Source organism: Motacilla alba, chromosome 2 (genome assembly GCF_015832195.1).
Source record: "Motacilla alba alba isolate MOTALB_02 chromosome 2, Motacilla_alba_V1.0_pri, whole genome shotgun sequence".
Lineage (NCBI taxonomy): Eukaryota > Metazoa > Chordata > Aves > Passeriformes > Motacillidae > Motacilla > Motacilla alba.
The window spans coordinates 119283961-119304902 of record NC_052017.1 but is presented as its reverse complement, the minus strand read 5'-3'; the positions used below and the strand labels follow the sequence as shown (position 1 = coordinate 119304902).

The 20942-nt window shown below is 38.4% G+C and overlaps 1 protein-coding gene across 12 annotated transcripts in view; it reads left to right on the top strand.

Moving 5' to 3' along the window:
- The window catches only part of EYA1 (EYA transcriptional coactivator and phosphatase 1), a 159928-nt gene that overhangs the window by 56155 nt on the left and 82831 nt on the right, over window positions 1–20942 (top strand). For 7 of the 12 annotated variants that reach the window (XM_038128447.1, XM_038128446.1, XM_038128454.1 and 4 more), the window contains exons 3-4: window positions 17775–17824; window positions 19254–19381. In XM_038128447.1, coding sequence (XP_037984375.1) covers window positions 17775–17824; window positions 19254–19381 — 178 coding nt within the window. Of the gene's footprint in view, window positions 1–10536; window positions 10556–10576; window positions 10727–11705; window positions 11792–11916; window positions 12310–12484; window positions 12660–17774; window positions 17825–19253; window positions 19382–20942 lie in introns of those variants that run through there. The other 5 variants (XM_038128458.1, XM_038128456.1, XM_038128457.1 and 2 more) reach the window with 5 other exon arrangements.

Below are 20942 nucleotides of genomic sequence, written 5' to 3'. Positions count from 1 at the left end.
ACTGCTTCAGCAATTGTTTAGAATGGAAATATTTTTTAATTTACTTTCTAATGAAGTCACTAAACTTGCTTACACATTTAGAAAATATATTTAAAATCTTTACCCCCATGTATGTATAAAACCCCCCAAAATACAGATTATTGCATCACTCTGAAGGAGATGTTTATGTCAATCAGATCACCAGGTATCAACCAAACTTCTGGTAATGTATCCAGAGTCTTAATTTGATCTCAATATAGGATTAAATGAATTCTTTGTACTCTGAAGACTGTAGCTGCACTGCAGGATGATATGAGAAAGGTGTAGGAGATAAAAAGAAAAGCTTCTGCATTTGCTTCAGAACCCATCTATCCACTGTGTCCTGTGTCCAGTTACTGCTGGCTTAGTAAAAGACACATGGTGCTTATCATTAATTAAGTCATGAATGGTGTTAACTTTACTATCCACTGGGCTTTCATTCAACATCATAAATCCAAAGCAAAGCTCAGGGAAAGAATGAAAGATGAAGTGGTTATGTCTGAAAACAAATATCATATGGTGTCTGCATCTTCTCCAAAACTCAAGAGCTGCAGATCTAAATTCAGCTGTTAATATATTGCTGTACCACCTTGGCTTTCCCAGGACAGATGCAGCAGGTCAAAAAATGACAATGCCTGTAAAATGAGAGTAATTCTGAATCAATATAGCCCTTAAAAAGCCTGGCATGAGAAGTAGGGATTCTGCAGCTTTCCCTGTCTACCAAGTAGTTTTCACATTTTGAAGTCTTGTCAAACCAAGCAGCAATCTTCTGCCAAATAATTCCATCACCAGTTAGTCTGTCATGGGCTTTGTCAGTTCATCTTAACTTCTCTGCCCTATAGACTGAATGCTGGATGCAAAAGATCAGAGAAATGTTTTGCTTTCTCTCCGTATAACACAGCTTTAACCAAAAGATCCTCAACTGCTGATATTGTGAAGCAACAAAATTCCTTCCTAAGACCCCAAACTCAAAAAAGAAACAAATCACATCTCCAGCAGGACCAAGAGTCTCACACCCTTTCCTAGCAAGATGTGGTTTAGGAATGGTTGGAGGGGTAAGGAAGGATATATAACAAATTGATCAGTATCAGAGAGAGTGGTCCCCTACAAACAAAATACAAACAAAATACAAACAAAATAGAAGCACCTTCTTGATCCTTTAGAATATCTAAGAGAATAAATTCCCCTGGCAAATATGTGTGGGTATTCTCCCAGAGAAGGAAATTTTAACAGGCTCGTGTAAAGAAAACCAAACTGTAAATTGAGTAATGAAACAGTAAATTGTGAGAGTTGGAAAATCATGCAAGGTGAATGTGGGCATCGTCAGCTGTTGCTGGCAGCTCATGAGCAAGTGGAGAGCAAAACCTTGAGCCACCTAGCTTGTGGTGCCACAGGAGTGGCCTTACTGCCCGTATAATTCAGAATATCGGTGATTCCTACTTCAGGGGTTCAGATCAAGAGAGATGAGAGAGTGGAATCTAGATGATTTCACAGAAATGATCTAATATATACATCCACTCCATTCTCTTACCTGCAGAGTCAAGAGGAGGGAAGTAAGCATCTGACACGCCATAGGGCAGTCACCTCTGCGTGGGAGAACAAGCTCCAAGGAAGGAATTTGTCACGAGCTTAGGGGCGAGACACCGGCGCGTTGGACAATGCGTTGACTTCTGTGATAAATGTTCTCTGAAAAGTAATTTCCAGAGCTAGCAAGGAATTATGTAAATGGAGAAATAATCACATAAGGGGATCAACAGTGAAGAAATGAAACAGTCTTTCAGGGTTCAGTTATGGAAAGATGATTGGAATGCATTTAGCAGTATTCAGCTAATAAAGTTAGAGTTGTTATTGCAGGCAGGTGAGTAAACCAAACAAATTTTAAATGACAAATCAGTATTTATGTTTTTTAGGCTTGGAGGAAGTCAGGACTTAATTTTTTTTTAATTTTTTTTTTATTTCTATTTTGTGAATGCATTTGCACATTTCAGAAGTGCATTTTTTGGGATTTTCAAATAATGGAGCTAATCCAAGATCAATATATGTGATAAAAATTTACTTCTTTCAGTAGAACCAACCCTACAAAGATGTTAATTTGGATAGCATTTGATGTTAGGCAGGGACGGATGCCGTGGCTTGTTAGTTTTTCTGGGATGGAAGGAGAGAAACACATTGTCATGTGCTAAAGGAGATATTAACTGTCACACCCCTGAGCACATGGCACCTATGTGGAAATCTTATGAAGTCTGGGTATCGTTATTTTATTAAATATTAGGTTATCACATTTCCACTGATGTCTGCCTGTGTACTTTCATGTTTATTGACAGATGACATCACTGCTTTCTAGTTGCAAGTACTTTGCATTACTACTAGCTCTCAGCTATTTGAGGGAAGATTTATTGGTATTATCCATGGATCTTTCTAGCAAGAGAAAAGCTACACATGCCTAATCAGCGCTGAAGTTGGAAATTCAGCAGGTATCCCTAAGCTGTGCAGTGCAGTTTTATTAAACCAGAGAAACTTATATCTTGCGAAGTTAAAAGCAAGCTCAGGAGAGTGCAAAGATTTGGCAAATGAGTGTCTCAAACCAATCTCTTAAATCTCTGTGATTTACTGAGTTTTTATTCATAGTCATGAGTTTCTAAACCAAATGTAAACAGAAGTCTTCAAACCTCTCATTCAGGCTCTCTAAAATCCTTTCTCTTACTAAATTATTAGGAAACATTTTTATTGCATATTAACTTACAGCTATTTTCTCACTGCCATTAATTTCAAGTCGTTTTATTTTACCCATTCAAATTTTGATGAACCGGTGTCTTGGTGAACTTCAGTGCATCCAAACATGATGAGGTAACTGGACCTGTTTCCAGCAACCTGGACTGTGAGGATGGACTCCAGCCAGCTGTACACAACCCTCTCGAGATCAGAAGGACAACTAATGGGTACCACAGTCCACCTTTGGACTGGACTGCAGGGCAGTGGCCTGGGCTGAAGCAGACCCCAGCACTGGTTGACAGTAACCTTGTAATGTAGGACCTGCTCAAATGCATTTCATCCTGCACATTCATCAGATAGTAAAAGAAATTTTAGGCAACCCCACATTACATTGATGTGAAAAAATAGTTAACCTAAAAGTTGCTGCTTTAGTACACATGCTACATAACTATATACTATTATTTGCTTACTTACCAGGAAAACAAGAGGCAAATCCTGTAATTCACCAGCTAGTAGAGTAAGATTTGTGTAAGCCTTCTGCTGTGCTTGGTATACCACATTTGCCTGAGACCAATTACTGTGATACTGATTCTGTTTTTATTCAAGCTTTAGAGATGCATACACAATATTTTATAGTATTTTGAAGGTGAAGATATTAAGAGTGTTTTCTCCATTAAAAAACCAACCAAACAAACAGACAAAAAAAAAAAAAGGAAATCCATCTGAAAATAATGAGTATTTTATGAGAAAGGAGACTGGAGAAGAGAAATGCACTCTAGAGCTATCACTGCTGCTTTGTGGCAGCTTTTTTTGGGTTTCAAAGAAGAACAAGAGCCAGCTGAGGGGCAGCCACTCTCCATCCCTTGGATCTCCCATTTTCAACTGTTCCTGAGACCACCACACAGTTCCTGAGACTATTTCTGAATTCAAAACCATTCTAGATACAAATTAAGCTTCAGGAGGGAGAGCCTTCATTCTGGAGGCTTGAGGGGTGGGTAAGCACTTCATCAGTGGCTGCAGGGGCTCAGGATGCTGTGGAATATGGCCAAAGCCCACTGAGGCTTGGTGGAGCAGGAGGTGTCCTCAGCCAGGGCAATGCAGCCCTTGTGTCCCAGGCACCATAAGGCATCACATGCAGCATTCAGTCTCCAAAAGTTTAATTCTGGTTTTTTTTCAGTGACTGCAGTGGTGTGGTGGAATACATTGGTGGAATGTATTTCAAACTAATGCATTTCCAGGCTACTAAAGCTAATAAATTTTCTAAGTTGTGTCTAATTTAGGCTTTTGTGCTTTCCAAAAGAGCTGTTAAAAATCAGCCTGGTTACAAAAAGTACCCTGCTTGTAATTACAGTGGCACTAGATTCACCAAATACAAGCATTTCTGAGTTGCACTCAACACATTCCTCATACTGATAGCAGACAGATTGCAATTTTTTAAAAGTCAGGTTATAAGAGTTGAAACTAGGTTGCTCAACTTTGTTTCAAGTTCTTCATGCAGTTGTCTGCTGTTGTGTGTAGCTCTGTGTCCTGCTCTCCTTATGACAGTACATTCCTTTGGTACCACTGCAAGAAAAGCATTCTGCCTCTGCCCAGTGTGCAGCACCCATGCTGTGTCTCTCAGCTCATGAACTGGCATCCAGGGCAAGATGCATTTTCATTTGTCTGGGCCTAATTTAGCAATGCTGTTTAATGGGGGTGGTTGTGCATGGCGATTCCTGCATTGTGCAAGGCAAGGCATCCCTAAAGATGCATTTTCAGAACTCCTGGAGGTGAATAGCTTGGGTGGATATGAATACTTTGCTCTTTTGGGCATGCAGATGTGGTACAAGACAGAGGGGCAAGGTATAGGATTTGGTTTTTTAGATACTGGAATGACAACTTTGCTTGTTCTTAATTCTTGTGAAACTCACTTGGAGTTTTTGTTTTAACCTATTTCCCTCTAAATTAGTGACAGGTTTGCAAGGACAAAATTTCTGACTGTTGTCTGTGACTTTGTTTTCCCCCTAGAGCCCAGGTTTGAAAGGGATCTGTCATCTTGTGTTTGTGAGCTCAAAGTGTAATTATGAATAATTGGTGTAAGAATTAAATATTTCTTCATAAGATATATTTTAAAGCAGAATATATATGTAGAAAATCTGTATAATGCCATTAATTTAAAAAAAATATCCGTATTAGTAGTCTTGAAGTATCCAAGCAGTAAAAAGAGTTTAAGCTTTGTTTACATTTTGGCTGCAAGAGGTGCCTCTCTTTAAGTATTTAGATAAACAAACCATAGCTGCTGTTTTCATTAGCATGTAACATAGAGCCCAGTTTCCTTACCTGAGAGAATGTTAAACTAAAATTCAGTGGCAGAAAGCAATTTGATAGCTTGCAAATATGGGTCCTGATAAACCTTACGCTATGGAAAAAATGCCCCAACAAACCAACCTTCAAATTTCGTACCTATTGACATTGCTTAATAAAAACATCTCGAGTGCTGGTGCTTCTGGGTGTGTTTCCAATAGCAATGTGATTGCAAGGCTCCGTGGATAAAGTTACCAATCCTTTGAATTCTGACCTTCAGTCTAAAACAGCTTTAGAGGTTACTCTTTTTCCTTTTTGTGAGATTGCAGAGAAAAAGTTAATGCTGCTGGAAGGAAGCGGGGGAGGGAGCTGGGCTTGGAGATGAGAACTGGGTCTTTGAAGCCATCTGAGAAGTTTTCCTTTGGCCTTGATTTGTAACAACAAATATTGGCAGAGTGAGTCAGTAATTATACGAAGTTTCAAAATAGAGCCGAATGCTCTATTTTGAAACTTCTGTGAATACAATTACTATTGAGACCCAATTGATTCTAAGGGAAATTATACTGTTGGGTTTGACAAAGTCTGGATTCTTGGGGCAGCTGTAGCCACCAAAACCAGAGACTAGCTTAAGTCCATCATCTGTGTCTACAGGGAGGGGGTACCTCAAAATTGGGTCCCCTGTGTTAAGTGGAAGTCTCTCTCTCTCCTCTGAGGATGAAGGTTTGGATGATCACCTTCAACTAAATCCTTAATTTTAGATGATTACACATAGGTGAGAATCTAGCTTCTGCTGAACAAATGATGCTCATGATATAATTACTGTAAAGTTTAGAAGAATTTATTGTGTTAAATTACCCAAAAACAGTTTCTGGGAAAAACATCGTTGCAAGTATAAAATAAGTCACAGGCCTATTTCAACTTAGACTTCCACTTTGTCCTTTTCTTTACAAGACCCACAGTGGGGAATATTTATGCATGTCACTTTTAGAAGATATTCAGATCACCAAAAGAAAAATTTGTGTGACTGAATGTTTCAAAGTTAAGGATGTACATATTTACTAATATGTATGTAATAATTTCAATGGTAATAGGTAATAGGTTTGTAATTTCAATATGTATTTATGAGTCACTTACATTAGTCATAAATGCAAGCTTGTCTTAATAATTTGTCAAAGTGAGCCTGGGTTGCTGTTCTTTCAACATTCTTTCTAATGCGATACACTTTAATCAATAATTATTTTCTCTAAAGAATATTTTTAGGTTTTTTTGTGCAACCTTATATGTCAGTAGCTGAAAAATTATGTAATAATTGGCACAAATAACTAAAATACAGTAATGATCCACTGCTCCATCTACTGTTGAACAGTGACATGAATAACACTCTAGAAATACAAAATGCATTTAGGAAATAAAAACAAAATGGAATTTACAACAAAGAAACCTATTGTTTCTGTGGTTAGAGCGCAAACATCTTTTTCTACCAGAGTATTCCGAGTATGAATTTAATTCAGAGTTGAAAAATAAAGAGGAACTTTCCGTCTTCTTTTTCACCTTTTAGGAGGTGCTGAGAAAGCTGGTTTTGTTCATGTTAGTGGGAAAAAGTTGGAAAAAAGACAGTCTAGTATTACTGAGCTGACTCATGTCATACAGGGTGCTGTATTTACATCGCTGGCAAAAATGTAAGCTTTTGCTGTGAAAAAAAAAAGGCAATGGTTTGTAAGTTCTACCTTTATTCTAGTAGCACTAAATGAAAGATGAGGAAGGCCTGAACAGTCGTGGGAGGATGAACTACGGAAAAATGGCATGTGTGTGAAATGATGTGTTTTATAGTCTTTACAGAACAACAGGACTTGATTATTTTGTCAGCTCACTGGTAATCTCTCATTTGTAGTGTGCTCTTCCTGCAGCCCAGTCTTCTGAGGAACTACTGATTATAGCTTTTATCACCCCTTAGAATGCTAGCAAGCTGCTTCTCATCATCAGTGGTGCATTTGATTTGACTTGTTCATTTTTATAAACAAATTATTATTCACATATCATGGTGAAGAATGATTATTTTCAAAGTTTGGGCAGTTATGTTTCCATGCTGAGCTGGAGTAAAAGCCTGAATGTCAATTAGAAAAATTAGCTGTTTCTTACGGAACCTCACAGCTTGCAATTTACTCCCTTCACTTCACCCCCTATCTTGTAAACTGGTAATTCTTCAAATAACTTTCTTCAGACACATCTTTGTTGTCTTCAGCAGGAATTCTTTTATAAATAGCTACATGTTTCTGTATCTTTTGAGCAGAGGTTTTTGTGCAACAGATAAAAGTAACACTCCACTGATTCTTAGGTACAGCAGACAGTATTAAAAGTCCCCCTGTAAAACTCTTGAACTTTATTGGAAAATGGAAGGTAATTTTCTATAGCTCAATTTAATAGCTAAGGCATTGCTAAAATGAAGACTGTTGTAGTTGGAAAAGCTACATTACTCTTAAACCTGGAGTATATTTCAGAGCTCTGCCCTCAGGATGTCAGAGACCTGGTGTCTTGGTCTTTAGGGAAAAGCCATCTCTTTTGAGTAGAACATCTACTTCCAATGATCTGGAGACCACAGCTTTTCAGTATTTTTGTGTGCCAATCATTCCCTTCATGAGATTTCTGGATGAGACAAGTAATTTAGGGTGTTAAAATATCCAAAGGGAAATGATAGTATTAGATACATTTAAAATTTAAGTTCATCTAGGAAACCTTTCCTTCATCCTGCCAAACTACTTCTTTAATTTGCATTCAGAATACTGAGTATATATAATTTACACTACTGGTGTTTGAAAATGTACATATATATATACACGCACACACTGTTTTTTCCTCCCTTTAACATAATGTTTTTAAGATGCAAGAAATCTCCTGAAAAAAACAAGCATACTTTCACTTTGGAGAGTGAAAAATTGAGATACGCTTCAGTATTGGCTTTCAAACGGGACTTCGAAGTATGGACAGTATGGCTTCTTCTGTGGGCAGTCTCTGCATTTGTTTATGTCATAGCTGTCAACTATTTCAGAATCATATGTAAGTCATGCATTCATTCAAAAAGCTAAAGCAGCATCTACTTAAGATTAATGAAGATTACTATTTCCTATTTTTAATTATACTAAATTGTTCTGTAGTTTGTACTGAAGTGATGGATTGAAAACAGCTACAACTGCATGCAAACTAGCAAAATTTGCAAACTGGGGACAGCAGTTCATACGTGTTTTGGCTAAGGATGATGACTAACAGCACATAACTTTTCTTATAACACATTACACACAGACCTTAGTTCAATATGAATTTTATCCAATATGTTTTGAAAGAATATAATTAAATTGTTCTTCTTAGGCTCACTGAAAGTTTTTGGACAGAACACTTTAAATGGTTGATTTCTGTCAGTTTTACTGTTTGTATTTACCAAGGTCTTTCTGCTTTTGCTCACATGAGTAGCATGAGACAATACGGGCTCCTGTCAAATGCTGCAAACTTCTGTTCCAGCCAGGGATGTCTCTAGGCAACAGCTGCTATGTGTAAGATAAAACTTGTATGGAGACATAGGAGAGATATTGCTGCTTCAGAGGGTTCTGACGTTGCACTGCAGTTGTTATGGGAAGAGCCAGGTGGTGGCTCTCAGGAGCAATGGGATACATCTTTGGCTTTAGTGAAGCGTGGTCTTCCTAGGCCTATTTCTGATATTAAATATTTCAGTAGTATTTCCTACTTGGAGACAAACATATGAACATCCCACTGTTCCATATCCATCTTACATCTAATTTTTCTTACTTACCAGAACATCTGTAATCGTGGCACCTAAGCGCCCAGTAAATGTTGTGCTCCAGATGGGCCCATTTTACTTGTGCTAAAACAAGTGTGTGACACTGCATATGAAGTTAAAACCATATTGCATGAGTAATGGTTGTAATAATATACCCAGTGGCTTGTTGTGCATTTGATGTTATGTAATAGGCCTGGTCCTTTACTTCTTAGGACTCTTGAGATGCCAGCTGCATTAATGGGAATGCAGAATCAGGACAAATTTAGGCATGATGTAAACATATGCAAATCCCACTGAAATCTCAGTTCCAAACCCAGTGTTAGTGCAATTGTGGTTTGAAAATGATGTTGGGTGCCAGTGGCCAACAACCCACCCTGCACTGATTTGGTATGCAGTTACTGGGAAGAACAAACCCCAAAAGATAAGTGAACAAACCTCTTTTAAGTAGGTTTCAAATCGGTGCAGTACTCAGCTGTCATAATTAGATTACCTATTGAAATATAAAGAACTTCACTCACTTAAATCAAGTGAGGATCTGGTCCATGGTATCAGCTGTAGGATAAGTTCATAGGTTAGACCCTATCACAGGGTAATGATCTGAAGTCCAATCTTCAGACATCAGATAAAGAACTTTAAGGCACTCTTTAATGGCTGTATAAACACAGAGGACCCTACTTTATCTCATATCCCCTATCTAGATCATTTATATGGCTTCAGTTCTCATACTGCCTACATGCCATGCTACAGAAAAGATTAAATATTCAAAGCTGATTCTTTTCTTGCAATGCATCGCCAACACCCTTTTTCTGATCATCTTAGCCTCTGTGTAATTTATCCCATGTTTGTCCTCACATCATCAAGCTCTGTACGTGTGTGTGGGGATCTGTCTTACTTTAATTAAATACAGAGACTGGGCACACTCCTGAAGTTATTACTTAGATATAACTCCCAGCAGGGACTACAAACTAAACAACAATAAGCCTGTTTCAGTCATTTTTACATTTAAAATACTAAAATTTATTAATATATTAGTGCTATTTGGTTTTGGTTTTTCTTTCTTCAATAATGGAGTGAAATAGATTTATGCTAAAATTTGCATGCATCATTGAAGTCACAGTCTTCTTTTAAAATATTTTTTATTTACGTATCATCATTTAAGTATCAGTGTTTTTGAAAAAGGGTTTTGAGTTACAGTTTCCAGTGTTAGATTGGACCTCACAACAACCATATTATATTTTTTTGAGTTTTTCTAGAAAAGAAAAATTAACTTCTGCTTTGTTGAAGTGTGTGCCTGACATTATTCTTTTACTAGATGTAGCTTCTACAGTCAGTGAAGCAAGATGTGTCTTTATATCAGATTGGGTAGGACTTTTAAAAAATGATCTTATTAACACTGGTAAAGAATTCAGTGATAAGCATTTTCCAGAAGATCATGGCTGTTCCAAAAAAGCATATAGTTCAGAATGATTGCGTAGCCTTGTGCTTCAGGGTTTCAGTGACTTTTACCTGACAAAACTGCGTGACTCCATAAGAAGTAATTTGCATTTCTTTCACAGTTTAATATAGAACACGATAAATAGTTTTCTTGGCGTGAGATGCGGTTTGTGACTCTGGAGAAGTGATGGGATTGTGTTTGTGCTGGCTGCGCCAGACGGGCCCAATAGAAAGCTGCTTATTTTGACCTGGGTTCCCATATATGGTGTGTGACTGTCCCGAGATCCCTTTTCTCCGCTAAACAAAATGAAATCCTAGGTGCGTTTTCAGCTCGAGGTTGACTTGTAGCTTTGCAAACCGATCTGCTTTCCTGAAGTATTCCCAATGTACTTGCTGCAAAATAATGTCTCACTTACTGGGATGTAGTAGCCAGAAGATATTTCTCCTCTAGAAGTATTGCTTTCACATTCACAGATTAGTTAATTGAAGGTAAGGATGTATTAGCAGTGAATAACCACAGGTTTTTGTAAAGAGAAAAAAAGTTCTGTTTCAGTCTATTTATACAGTATAAAGTTGGGGGGGTTGTTGATTTTTGGTTTTGTTTTGGTTTTTTAAAATTCAGTACTTTAGACCTGGCGTGGTATTAAGACTTCTTTTTTGGTACTACAAATCGTTACGCTGTTTTCCTCATCATATTTGGATTCTGTGCACTGAAAATCACTGTAGAAAAATTAGCTCTCCGTGAAGTGAAAGATACTGTCTGCATAGTGGAAATGCTCTGGAGAATGCTGGTCAAATTTAGTTACTATGTATGTTATAATGTTTTTTAACATAATGTATGTATTTTTGAAAGAGGTTTTTTTTTTTTTTTTTTTTTAAATTATGAGCAACTAAAAGTTCTGTAATAGAAAAGCATCATAAACCCATTTCAGTTTAATGGCTTACTAATTAAATTACTTAATTACCTATTGATTGGCAAAAGCTAAGGTTACTTAATGCACAAATTTAACTCTATGCAGCCATCTCTCCCTTTTTTGGAAACATTCATATGGCCTGTGGAAACAGCCTCTATACAGGCTTTCTTTCAAATTTTTAAACATTAGTAGGTGATTGGTAATAATTAAAATAGGAATTTGACTATATTTGCAATTGTTTTTAGGCGTACAGATATTTAATGGTTTAAGTGGTTTAAACCATTTTAAAAGTTCCAGATTTTTTATTTAATAAACACCCTTAAATTGGAGAAGAGTAGCTTAAATAGTTTTAGCAGACCCTTTCTTTACAAGGTTGCAAGAATCTCAGATATTTGAGAACAAATCTGTTACATATCCAATCAAAACGGCATGTCCGGACGTGCACGCTGGTTGTATGCTTAAGAGCCTCTATGAGTATCCCTTTTTAGCTTCTCTCATTGATATAATGTTGGTGTAATTCCAGTTATTCTATTAGGACGGCTTTAGTTTAAACCCAGTTTACAAGAGGGGACGCATCTACGGACAATTCAACTTTCTGAATGAGGAGGGACCCGAGGGATTTTCAGGAGGTTTTCCTGGGGTGAGGCTGAGGAAAGTGCAAGGAAGGGGGGCCCTGTCGGCCGGGCAGGGGGCGGAGGGGGCGGCCGGGGGCCAGGGGCGCGCAGTTTCCGCGGCGGAGAGCGGCAGCCCCGGCTGCGTAGCGCCCGTGCAGGAAGGCGCTGACTTCAGACCGCGCAAGCCTCATTGCAGTTGTTGCTTTTAAACCAATAAGGCTGGGACAAGAGAATAGCTGCGGTTTGCATTACAAAAACAAAAACAAAACCCAAAGGGGAAAAGAAGGGGAAAGAAAAAAAAAAAAAAGCGAAGGGGAGTGAGAAGGAAAGCGGGCGCGGGAGCGGCGGCGTGCCCCCAGGCACTGCCTGGGCAGACGCACACGGCTGAGCAAACAGACGGCGGGGCTGCCGGCAGCCTCCCTTGGCCGCGCTTTGTCTGCCCAGCCCCGGCCCGGCGCGGCCCGGCCCCGGGGCGCTCCTGCCCCGCCGCGCCATGGCAGGCGCGGCCGCCGCGCTCTGAGCCGCGGAGCTGCGCGCCGGCACCGTGAGTACCGGGGCTCTGACAGCGGCCGCGGGGCAGCGGGACGGGCGAAGTGGGACGGGCGGAGCGGGAGGAGAGCAGCGGGGAAAGGCGGCCGCTGCCGCAGCCCGGCTGCCGAGGAGCGCGGGGTCCCGGGCGCGGAGGGGCAGCGGCGCTTTCCGCGCGTTCTGCCGCTCCGGAGGAGAGCGGCGCTCAATTATAAATCACTGGGTGCAGCAGCTAATTTTGGCCGTAGTTCAGGCTGGGGTTTGTAGGCTTCCCACAAAACGGATGTTAGGAGGTTCTGTGTATTGTGATCAGCCAGGTTTGGGGATTCTCCTGTTTGATTTCCTCGAGTGCTGATGGTTCGGCAGGTAGGAGTTACGCGATGGGGAGATGTGAAATGAGGGGTGGAAATAGGCACGTACGGTACCACCAGCAGACCTTGTTGAAAGAGACATGAGAGCGTGAGAAAAATAATAAAAAAATTGGGAGGAAGAATGCCTGACAGAGATTTTGACAGTGCTTTCTGAGGCAGGAAATCCTTTTGCTTAATATGTTTAAATTTTCCAAACACCAAGGAAAACATGCAGATCCCCGCAGGAGAACTTTTCAAGATGACAGAATAAACATCTATACAGCTGAAATATCTGACGTTTATTGACATTTTAGGTGGCTTATTCAGAACGGTGATCTTAGAACAAGGAAGTTAAAGACCTTCTGAAGTCTTGTTAAATTTACATCTTCCTTTTGAGCGACCAAGACCCACCAAACATTCTCTTGGTGTTTCAAACACCAAGAGGAAGGACTGCTCTTTACAGTGCAAGATTGATTCTGGAAAAAATAAAGGTGTTAGTGCACTTAAAAATGCTCCTTTGAAGGTGGTCGGGGTTTGGTGTGGTTTTCTTTCTTCTGTAAGCAAACATTCAAAACTGAGGTAAGCGGAAGAGATAAAAGCTTCCCGGGGAAAAAAATGATAGTGTGTTTTGTGTAGTTTGTTTAAATTTAAAAATGAGCACCGGGGGAAATTTGGAATAAGAAGTGGAAATGTGGTGTAGTGTATCACTGGAAGTTTTTAACATTAGATACCATGTATAAAGATTATTTTATTTTCCAACCCATACTGAGATGGTTTGCAAAGCATCTGCCAGAACGCAGACTACTGTTTTGAGGTGTCAAATAAATTAATAGTATTGATGTGGATATGCCTTGGTAAAAGTACATATACGTGTGTGTAAACACATTACAGAATTTTGGGTGTATAAACATGTACACACACAGCGTTTTCATGTTGCTCACAAACCTATGACATGCAGTTTTTAGCCAAGCACCTCGCTGCTGCCAGAGTTTTCCCAAGGCCTGGAAGGGTCTGGAAATGAGCAGCCATCCCCTCTCAGCAGTTCTACACAGTGACAGACAGCTTGAGTCATGCTTCACCTTAGGAGAAAAAAAGAATGAGTAATCATTTTGTTTGAATTGCAATAAGTATGAAATATTTCTCAGGAGCCAAAAAAAAAATCTTGGAAAAGCAGAAAGACATTCTTAAATGCCTGGTCATAATAAAAGCATTGTCACATTGTAGTATTCCTTTCTTGAGGGGAAGAAAGTGTGGGGATTTCAAAATGTTTCATTCATGAGTGTATGAAATGAGCACACAGGATAGCACTTCAGAAGAATTTGAACTGGCAGTTAAAAATTTAATAACTGCAATTAGTTGCTTTTGCTTTAATAAGTACAATTTGTCTTTGATGTGAATATCTAATGAAAAAGCCCAACCTCTTGGAGCCCAGCAATACATGATTATTGGAGGAGTGAAAGTATTACCAAGTTTCCTGGGTTGCCAGCAAGGTGCCTTTCTGCAGCCAATTTGCATTTTAGTTTTGTAACATTTTGGCTGCTGAAGCCATTATGTCGGTAGATACCGACTGCGTTGTTCTTTTAGGGAAGTATAGAGTGCTATTGGAAAAAAGCCCCTTTCCCTTCCTCCCTCCACCCCTTCCTAAAAATGACAGATTTTTTTTTTCCTAAGAAGGAACACCCTCATTTGAAAACTGCCATTGTCTTTGAAATTTGCTTCTTTAAAGTAGAACTGTATTTTAAGAGAAAATGTGTGTGCTGGCTATAGTTTCCTGGGTTAAATTCTTATTTTCACTTTGAAAATTTCTTTTCAGCTGGAAAAATGTTTTAAATTATAGCCATTAAAAAATTGCTCCTAGCAAGCAAAAATACTGTGGAAAACCTGTAATTTAGACAAGTACCTACATTTTATTTGCTCTGTGCTGCTGAAATTTAGAATCTCTTCCCATTTACAGTTTACTTTTCGCAGAACATTATTAACTTTTTGGCTTCATACATGATCTTCTGTCAGATGCTTTTGATTTGTAATTTAGCAAAGTATAATAAACAGTGCAAAAGTCATGAATTTTCCTCTGCATCCTGAGCTCTGTGGTAGGGAAAATGTGATAAAATGTGTACCTTAAGTCTTGTTTGATGATCTCTCAAAGCAAGTTTGCCTTCTGGAAATAATTTCTGGGGTTGAAGAGCATGGTATTAACAGATTTAATGTGGCTATTCAGTGGATTGGTGGAGTACTATGTGAGGTTTAACAAAATGAGAGAGACAAATTGAACATCAACAAAACCTACATCTGTGAAGAATTATAAATTTAATTAGAAAAAAGGGCAAACTTAAAAGACCTCATTAACTAATCAGAATTTGATGTTACTGATTTAAGATTCTTAAATGGATGAATTTTAAGTAGCTTTGCTATCATTGTCCTTTTTTTCTCGCCATGTACTACAGAGTGCCCAATCTGCAGTCTGTATTAAGGAGAAAGATGTGAATGTTACTGACAAAAATCAGATTATACAGAGTAATGTTTCTGAAGTATTTAGAAGAACGTGGATACCATTTAGCCTATAAGGCATTTTTAGTTTAAGCAGAGCACTGAGTATGAAGGGGGTGTGACAGCTCCTTTTTTTTTTTTTTTTTAACATGACCCATTTCTATCCAGATAAGGCCAAGCATTTGGGTTTTTCCCCCCCACTTTTTATTTGATATGTGAGTTATGTTGCCAAACTTCAATTACCCAGAAACCTGTTGACAAAATGGGAATATATGAGAGAAAGCACAAGCACACACCACCCAGAAATGTTTTTATTCTATGAATTAGCTGGTCGTCATAAGTGTGGTTCCTTACTACGTTGTAATTTTGTACTGCACATAAAAAACTGAAAGCATGTGAAGTGTAGCATTTTGTAAACTGTAACTAATTTCAGTCACATCTGTGTCTAATTGTTGTCTGCATTCGCATTCTTGAGAGTAGATTTATTTTTCCTGGACCACTCTGTGGATTCAGCTGACCAGCCTAAGTGAGGATTAGTTGTTTTAAAGTTATTTTGATTAAAGAGTCATTTTTAAATTTGGTAACGTGCAACACATGGTTTAAATAATCCTTGAGACACAAAGGAATATATCTAAAGTATGTCTAATGAAAATGAAAATTGTGGATATGAACTTTCACAAATCATGGAGTGTTGGGGGACATTTAAGGTATATATTTAATTCACTGTGAATAAGCTGGTTATTTTTTTTGCCCTGTCCCAAAATACATAAATGAGATCTTTCTTGCTATGCACATAACATGAACATGTATATATGTATATTATGTATGTATTTTCAAATGTACAGAAGTTGCTATTTTTGTAAAAAATTGGTATTTAAAATAATGAGGATTACATTTTAAAAATTTGAATCAAGTATGAATAATTGTGTAGTACATGTTAGAAAATATCAGTTAGTTAAAGCATCCATTTGAAAAAGGAAGTTTTTTTCTATTGTAAAAGATGGGTTTTAAAAGATCCTGTGCAAGAGGGAGTGAAGATAGCTCTGTAGGCAAACTTAGTTCCCACCTATAATTTTTTCCAGGTGTTTAGAAGTAACAGCAGAAGCATATCCTAAGGCACTCTGCAGCAGTTTCTGGGGTAAAGAACTAAGGGAGAAAAAATCCTTAAACCAAAATGCAGAGTTTTGACTCTATCTGCTAGTCTGGTTTGATTTGGCATGCAGCAATGTATTGAAAAGCATGTTATGCAGTACTTTAAGTACCCAGTTATAAAAAGATTGATGTTCTTCAGCATGCATTATTGCATGCTTCTTGACATCATTTGTAATGTTCTTCCTTGCCTGACTGCCCCTAGCAGTTGTTTACTCTTGCTAGTAGTAATTCTGTCTGTGATTAAAAATAACAAAAAACCCACCCTACAGACACATAAGTAGGATTTGCTTGGATGATTTTTATGGCACTTAAAATGCCTCATCTCCCTTGTCTTTGCTCTGTGATCATTTAAGAGATGTCAGTTCAGGTTGAATGGAAACGCACAAGAAAGATTCTCGCTGCAGACACTGAGAGGATATATACTTTGCCCAGAGAAGCTTTTGTGTGCTTTTAAGCTAACAGTGTCTAGGAGTATATTTCCACCTGAATTTTATCACCTGCTGACAATTGTTACTGCCTAGAGTTTGTTAGTAAAGCAACAGCATTTTTCTGATGGAATATGAAAACTCTTACTCACCTTAGTTGTAAAAGGAATGATTTGATTAAACTGAAAAATTATTGGTGGGCTTTCCAGTGGAAAAAGCTTCCTTTTCTTCATGCGTGACTTCAGATGTAAATTCTACAGCTTCCTCCCATTTATTTAGCCAGAAGTGTCCTTTTAAATAATTTTATCAGAAATCTCATTAGCAACTGGACTTTTTAGGAGAAAGACTATGCAATAACATGTGGAGTTTTTATTTTAATTTGACCTGGCTGGAGATGGGCTTCTTCTAGATGTGATTGTGTAAGGCTATGTGCTATGTAGTGAAGGTCTTTACCATTGGTAGTCTTATCCCTTGTTATTCTCTACCTCTCCTCCCCAAAAAATAACATCAGCATCTCCAGCTTGCCTTTGGGGTGAGTTTGACTTGCGGCTTCCCTGTGGCCCAGGCACAGAGGAAGGATGACGAAGAGCAAAGGAAGAAGAAAACCAGTACGATGAGGGCAAGAATGTGTCAGGACCGAAGGAGAAAGGAGGGATGAGAAGAGCGAGAGGATGCTGAGGGGCTCGGGGCGGGAGCAGCTGGTGCTGCCCTGGGCGGGCGGCGCGGCGGGGTTACCTTTGCGGGGTGCAGGCAGAGCCGAGCCGAGCCGAGCCGAGCCGGGGGAGGAGTGAGCCCCTCTGCAGCTGTCACGGGCCCCTGATGAATCACTATCCCGTCACTTGGCTGCCGTCCCCTGGCGCGGGGAGGAGGGAGAGAGACCTGCCGGGGAAACAACAGTTGAGCCTTCAATTTAAAGACAATATGCCTTTCAGGGGCACCGCACCCTCCTCCTCTCCCTTTGGATTTAAAGGACAGAATTGTCATCCGTAGTGATATCCTTTCTTTAAATTAAGGCCTCATAGTGAAGTGGAGTAATAGAAGCTTCTGTTTGTTTCCCTGGTTTACAGGTGCAGAAGTCCCAAACCAGTTCAGATGTTGCTGTTTCCTCAAGCTGCAGGTAAGGATTTGACCAAAAATTGCTTACTTTTTTGCAAGCCTTCTACTGTTGGGGATTTTTTTTAAACTTCAAGTGATAAGTAAAATATTTATTCTTGTTCCTCACATTCAGCAGATGAGTAAGTGCTGGAGTGTAGCCTTTACGCGTGTGCTACCAAGTCTGTAAACCATGAGCACGTAACTTTTCCACTAAATTGTTTGAGTTTATATTCGATGCAGGCGTTTTGTACTCATTGCAGTATCATCTTCTTCTTTTTGTGTAGAATGTTTTAGGTAAAGAAATATTAAATGAAGGATCTATGTTTAGAATCTGTGATAAAATTTCAGTTAAAATACAAAAGCTTCATACCTGAAATGACACTTAGAATATTTATACCATAACTGCAGGAGTAATTTTATATATAATTTTAATAGTCTTTAAAAGAGCCTAAGCATTTCTTTTAAACTGAAAAATTACTAGTTCAAATGCCTTGGAGGCACAGTAACCTATAAAGTTTCTACTGGGAGCAATTACTTTGAATGAGTACGTCAAATAACAATATCAAAAGTTTTAGGTGTAAAGGAACGGAAGGGTTGGGAACTTCAGTCATAAGCCCCAACACCAACCAAGGGATATGTCATGTTGGTGATGACTGTTGGCCTGTTAATATAGGGCTGTTGAAGCACAAATCTTAAATATTCAGCTGCTTGTGTGCCGCTTAAACATTTAAATTTTGCTTTAGCTGGGAATTGCTCTTTCCTCATTTTGACTGAGCGACAGCTGCTGAGGTACAGCAGAGTGCTCAGGAACACTAACGCCTGTATGGACTCACTGTGTGTCGGTCAGATCCCTTCCCAATTGGGCACGCTTTATGTAATCCACAAAGCAAACAAGTGAGCAGACATAATAATGTTTTAATGCTGCATTTGTTTCAAAGGAAACAGAGGAACAATTAAGTAGTTTGCCAGAGTAAACACATACATCAGGAATATCTCATTCCTTGTCAGTAGATGATAGGTTTCCACAATTGCTTCAAGTGTTTTATTTGTTTTGGAGGTCCATTATATTGCCACTGAGTGGTAAATCTTGAAAAAGCAGAGTGTTAATTTGTTTTTAAGAGAATATATGTCTTCATACGTTGATGATTCCATCTTTGTACGTATTTTTAAAATACAAGATTGCATCAATTATTAAAGTGCAGTGCTTGGAATCTAGGCTTGCAATATAATTTAAGTAGGTTTTATTTAGCTGCAAAAATAATTAAAGTAGCTGGCCACTCGTGTGGGGCTACATGAGATAAACACTGGAAAAGATCAAGTGGGAAAAGTAGTTAATTTTTTACTAAGTGTTTCTGGGATGTTGATAAATAGCAGGCTGCATCTCAAAAAGGCAGTTCCTCTGTAATTCATGTTGACTTATGTCACTAAAACAAGTTGCATCTTGTTTTCAGGTCTATGGAAATGCAGGATCTAGCCAGCCCACACAGACGACTAAGTGGTAGTAGTGAATCCCCCAGTGGTCCAAAACTTGATAACTCCCATATAAATAATAATTCCATGACACCCAATGGCACAGAAGGTAAGCCAGACTTTTTTTTTTTCAGTGTTTCATAATTTGTCTTTTTCTCCTTTTTAACTTTGGTGTTTTCACAGTCAGCAAGCTATATAATTTTTACTATTTTAGGTGTTCTGTGTTTATTCATATGGTACATAAAGGCAATGTTCAATGTTTATCAGTAGTTACTATTATCAAGTTTCAGCAATAGCTTTCATTACAGGTTTATTTTTCTTTCATGGAGTTTAAATGGACTGAGCAGGTAGTATATGCAGAGCTGAAATTAAAAAAAAAGGTCAAAAAACTGAAAAGGAAGTTTGATGATGAGAGAAAAGAAGTAGTGTTTACAACTGCCATAGTACAAAAATGTAATTTTTCAGTCTTTTTTTACTATTTTGGTATTTCTTTATGTTCTCACTTTTTGCAAGCTCCTAAGGCTATGAGAATTTTGTCAAGTAGGCTAAATAAAACTGAGTGTTGAAAGTTCCTCAGGCTAGCTTGCTGCTCTGACGGAGTGGCCAAAATTCAAACAGGTGTAGTAATTCAATGGGGTAAACTGATACCTATTTCTCAAGAAGCAGTCAGGCAGTTGATAAGTTATGTTTGTTCTCAGTAGAATACTAACAACAGAACAACCTAACAGCTTTGCTAGTAATATAATACACCTATAATACATATAATAATATATATAATGAAACACAGAAGGGTTTATGCAACGAGCAGCAAAAAATGCTGTTTCCTGTGGCATTTCTATGGTAATAGTGGGAAAGATCATATGTGACATTTAACTGCCTGTGTGAACAGAGACTTAGTGCCTTACTAGAAGACAGAGCCATGCAGGTTCAGTATTGCTCTTCAGTATAAATGTATAGGTAAACTACTACAACTGTTGTAGCAAAGATATGATTTTTTTTTCCTAAGCACTGGGTTGTAGTAGTGCTGTCAAACTCTTTAGGATTATGGACATGCATTTTTCCAGGAAAGGCACATGTCAATCAAACAGATGTTGTTTCCCCCCTCAATTCCTCACATATCTTTGTTATTCATTGTAATTGGAGTCCTTGGTAGTGGGGACAGTGTATGGGTTATCAGATTAACAGGGACTTGTGCCAGACTTGTGTGTAATTTACTTTTTGCTATTGCTGTAAATGTATTGCTTCAATCAAATATTAAGGCATTAAAAAAAAACCCACAAACTTTTAAAAGGATTAATAAAGTGCTTACTGTGCTCATGCAGTTTCAGCAGGAAAATATTTTATGTCCATAAATGTGCCTTCTTCCTTTAAAATATACAAGTATGTTATTATATTTTTATATCATGTTACCAGGTATATACCACTTTTGGTACAGAATAAAACTGCCCTTTCAAATTAAGATTCCTCTAGCTCACAGAAGCCTTTATTATAAACTTTGTGAGCATTTCTACCTTCTATATAACTTGAAGATTCTTTCGTAGCAAAAAAAGAAAAAAATAGGGGATGTTCCTTGAAACATTGAAAGATGTTCATCATCTGACTTGACTTGCTGTTTGACATGTGTTTGACTGAGTGCATCCACTCTGAGAAACGCTTAATATTGCTTCATC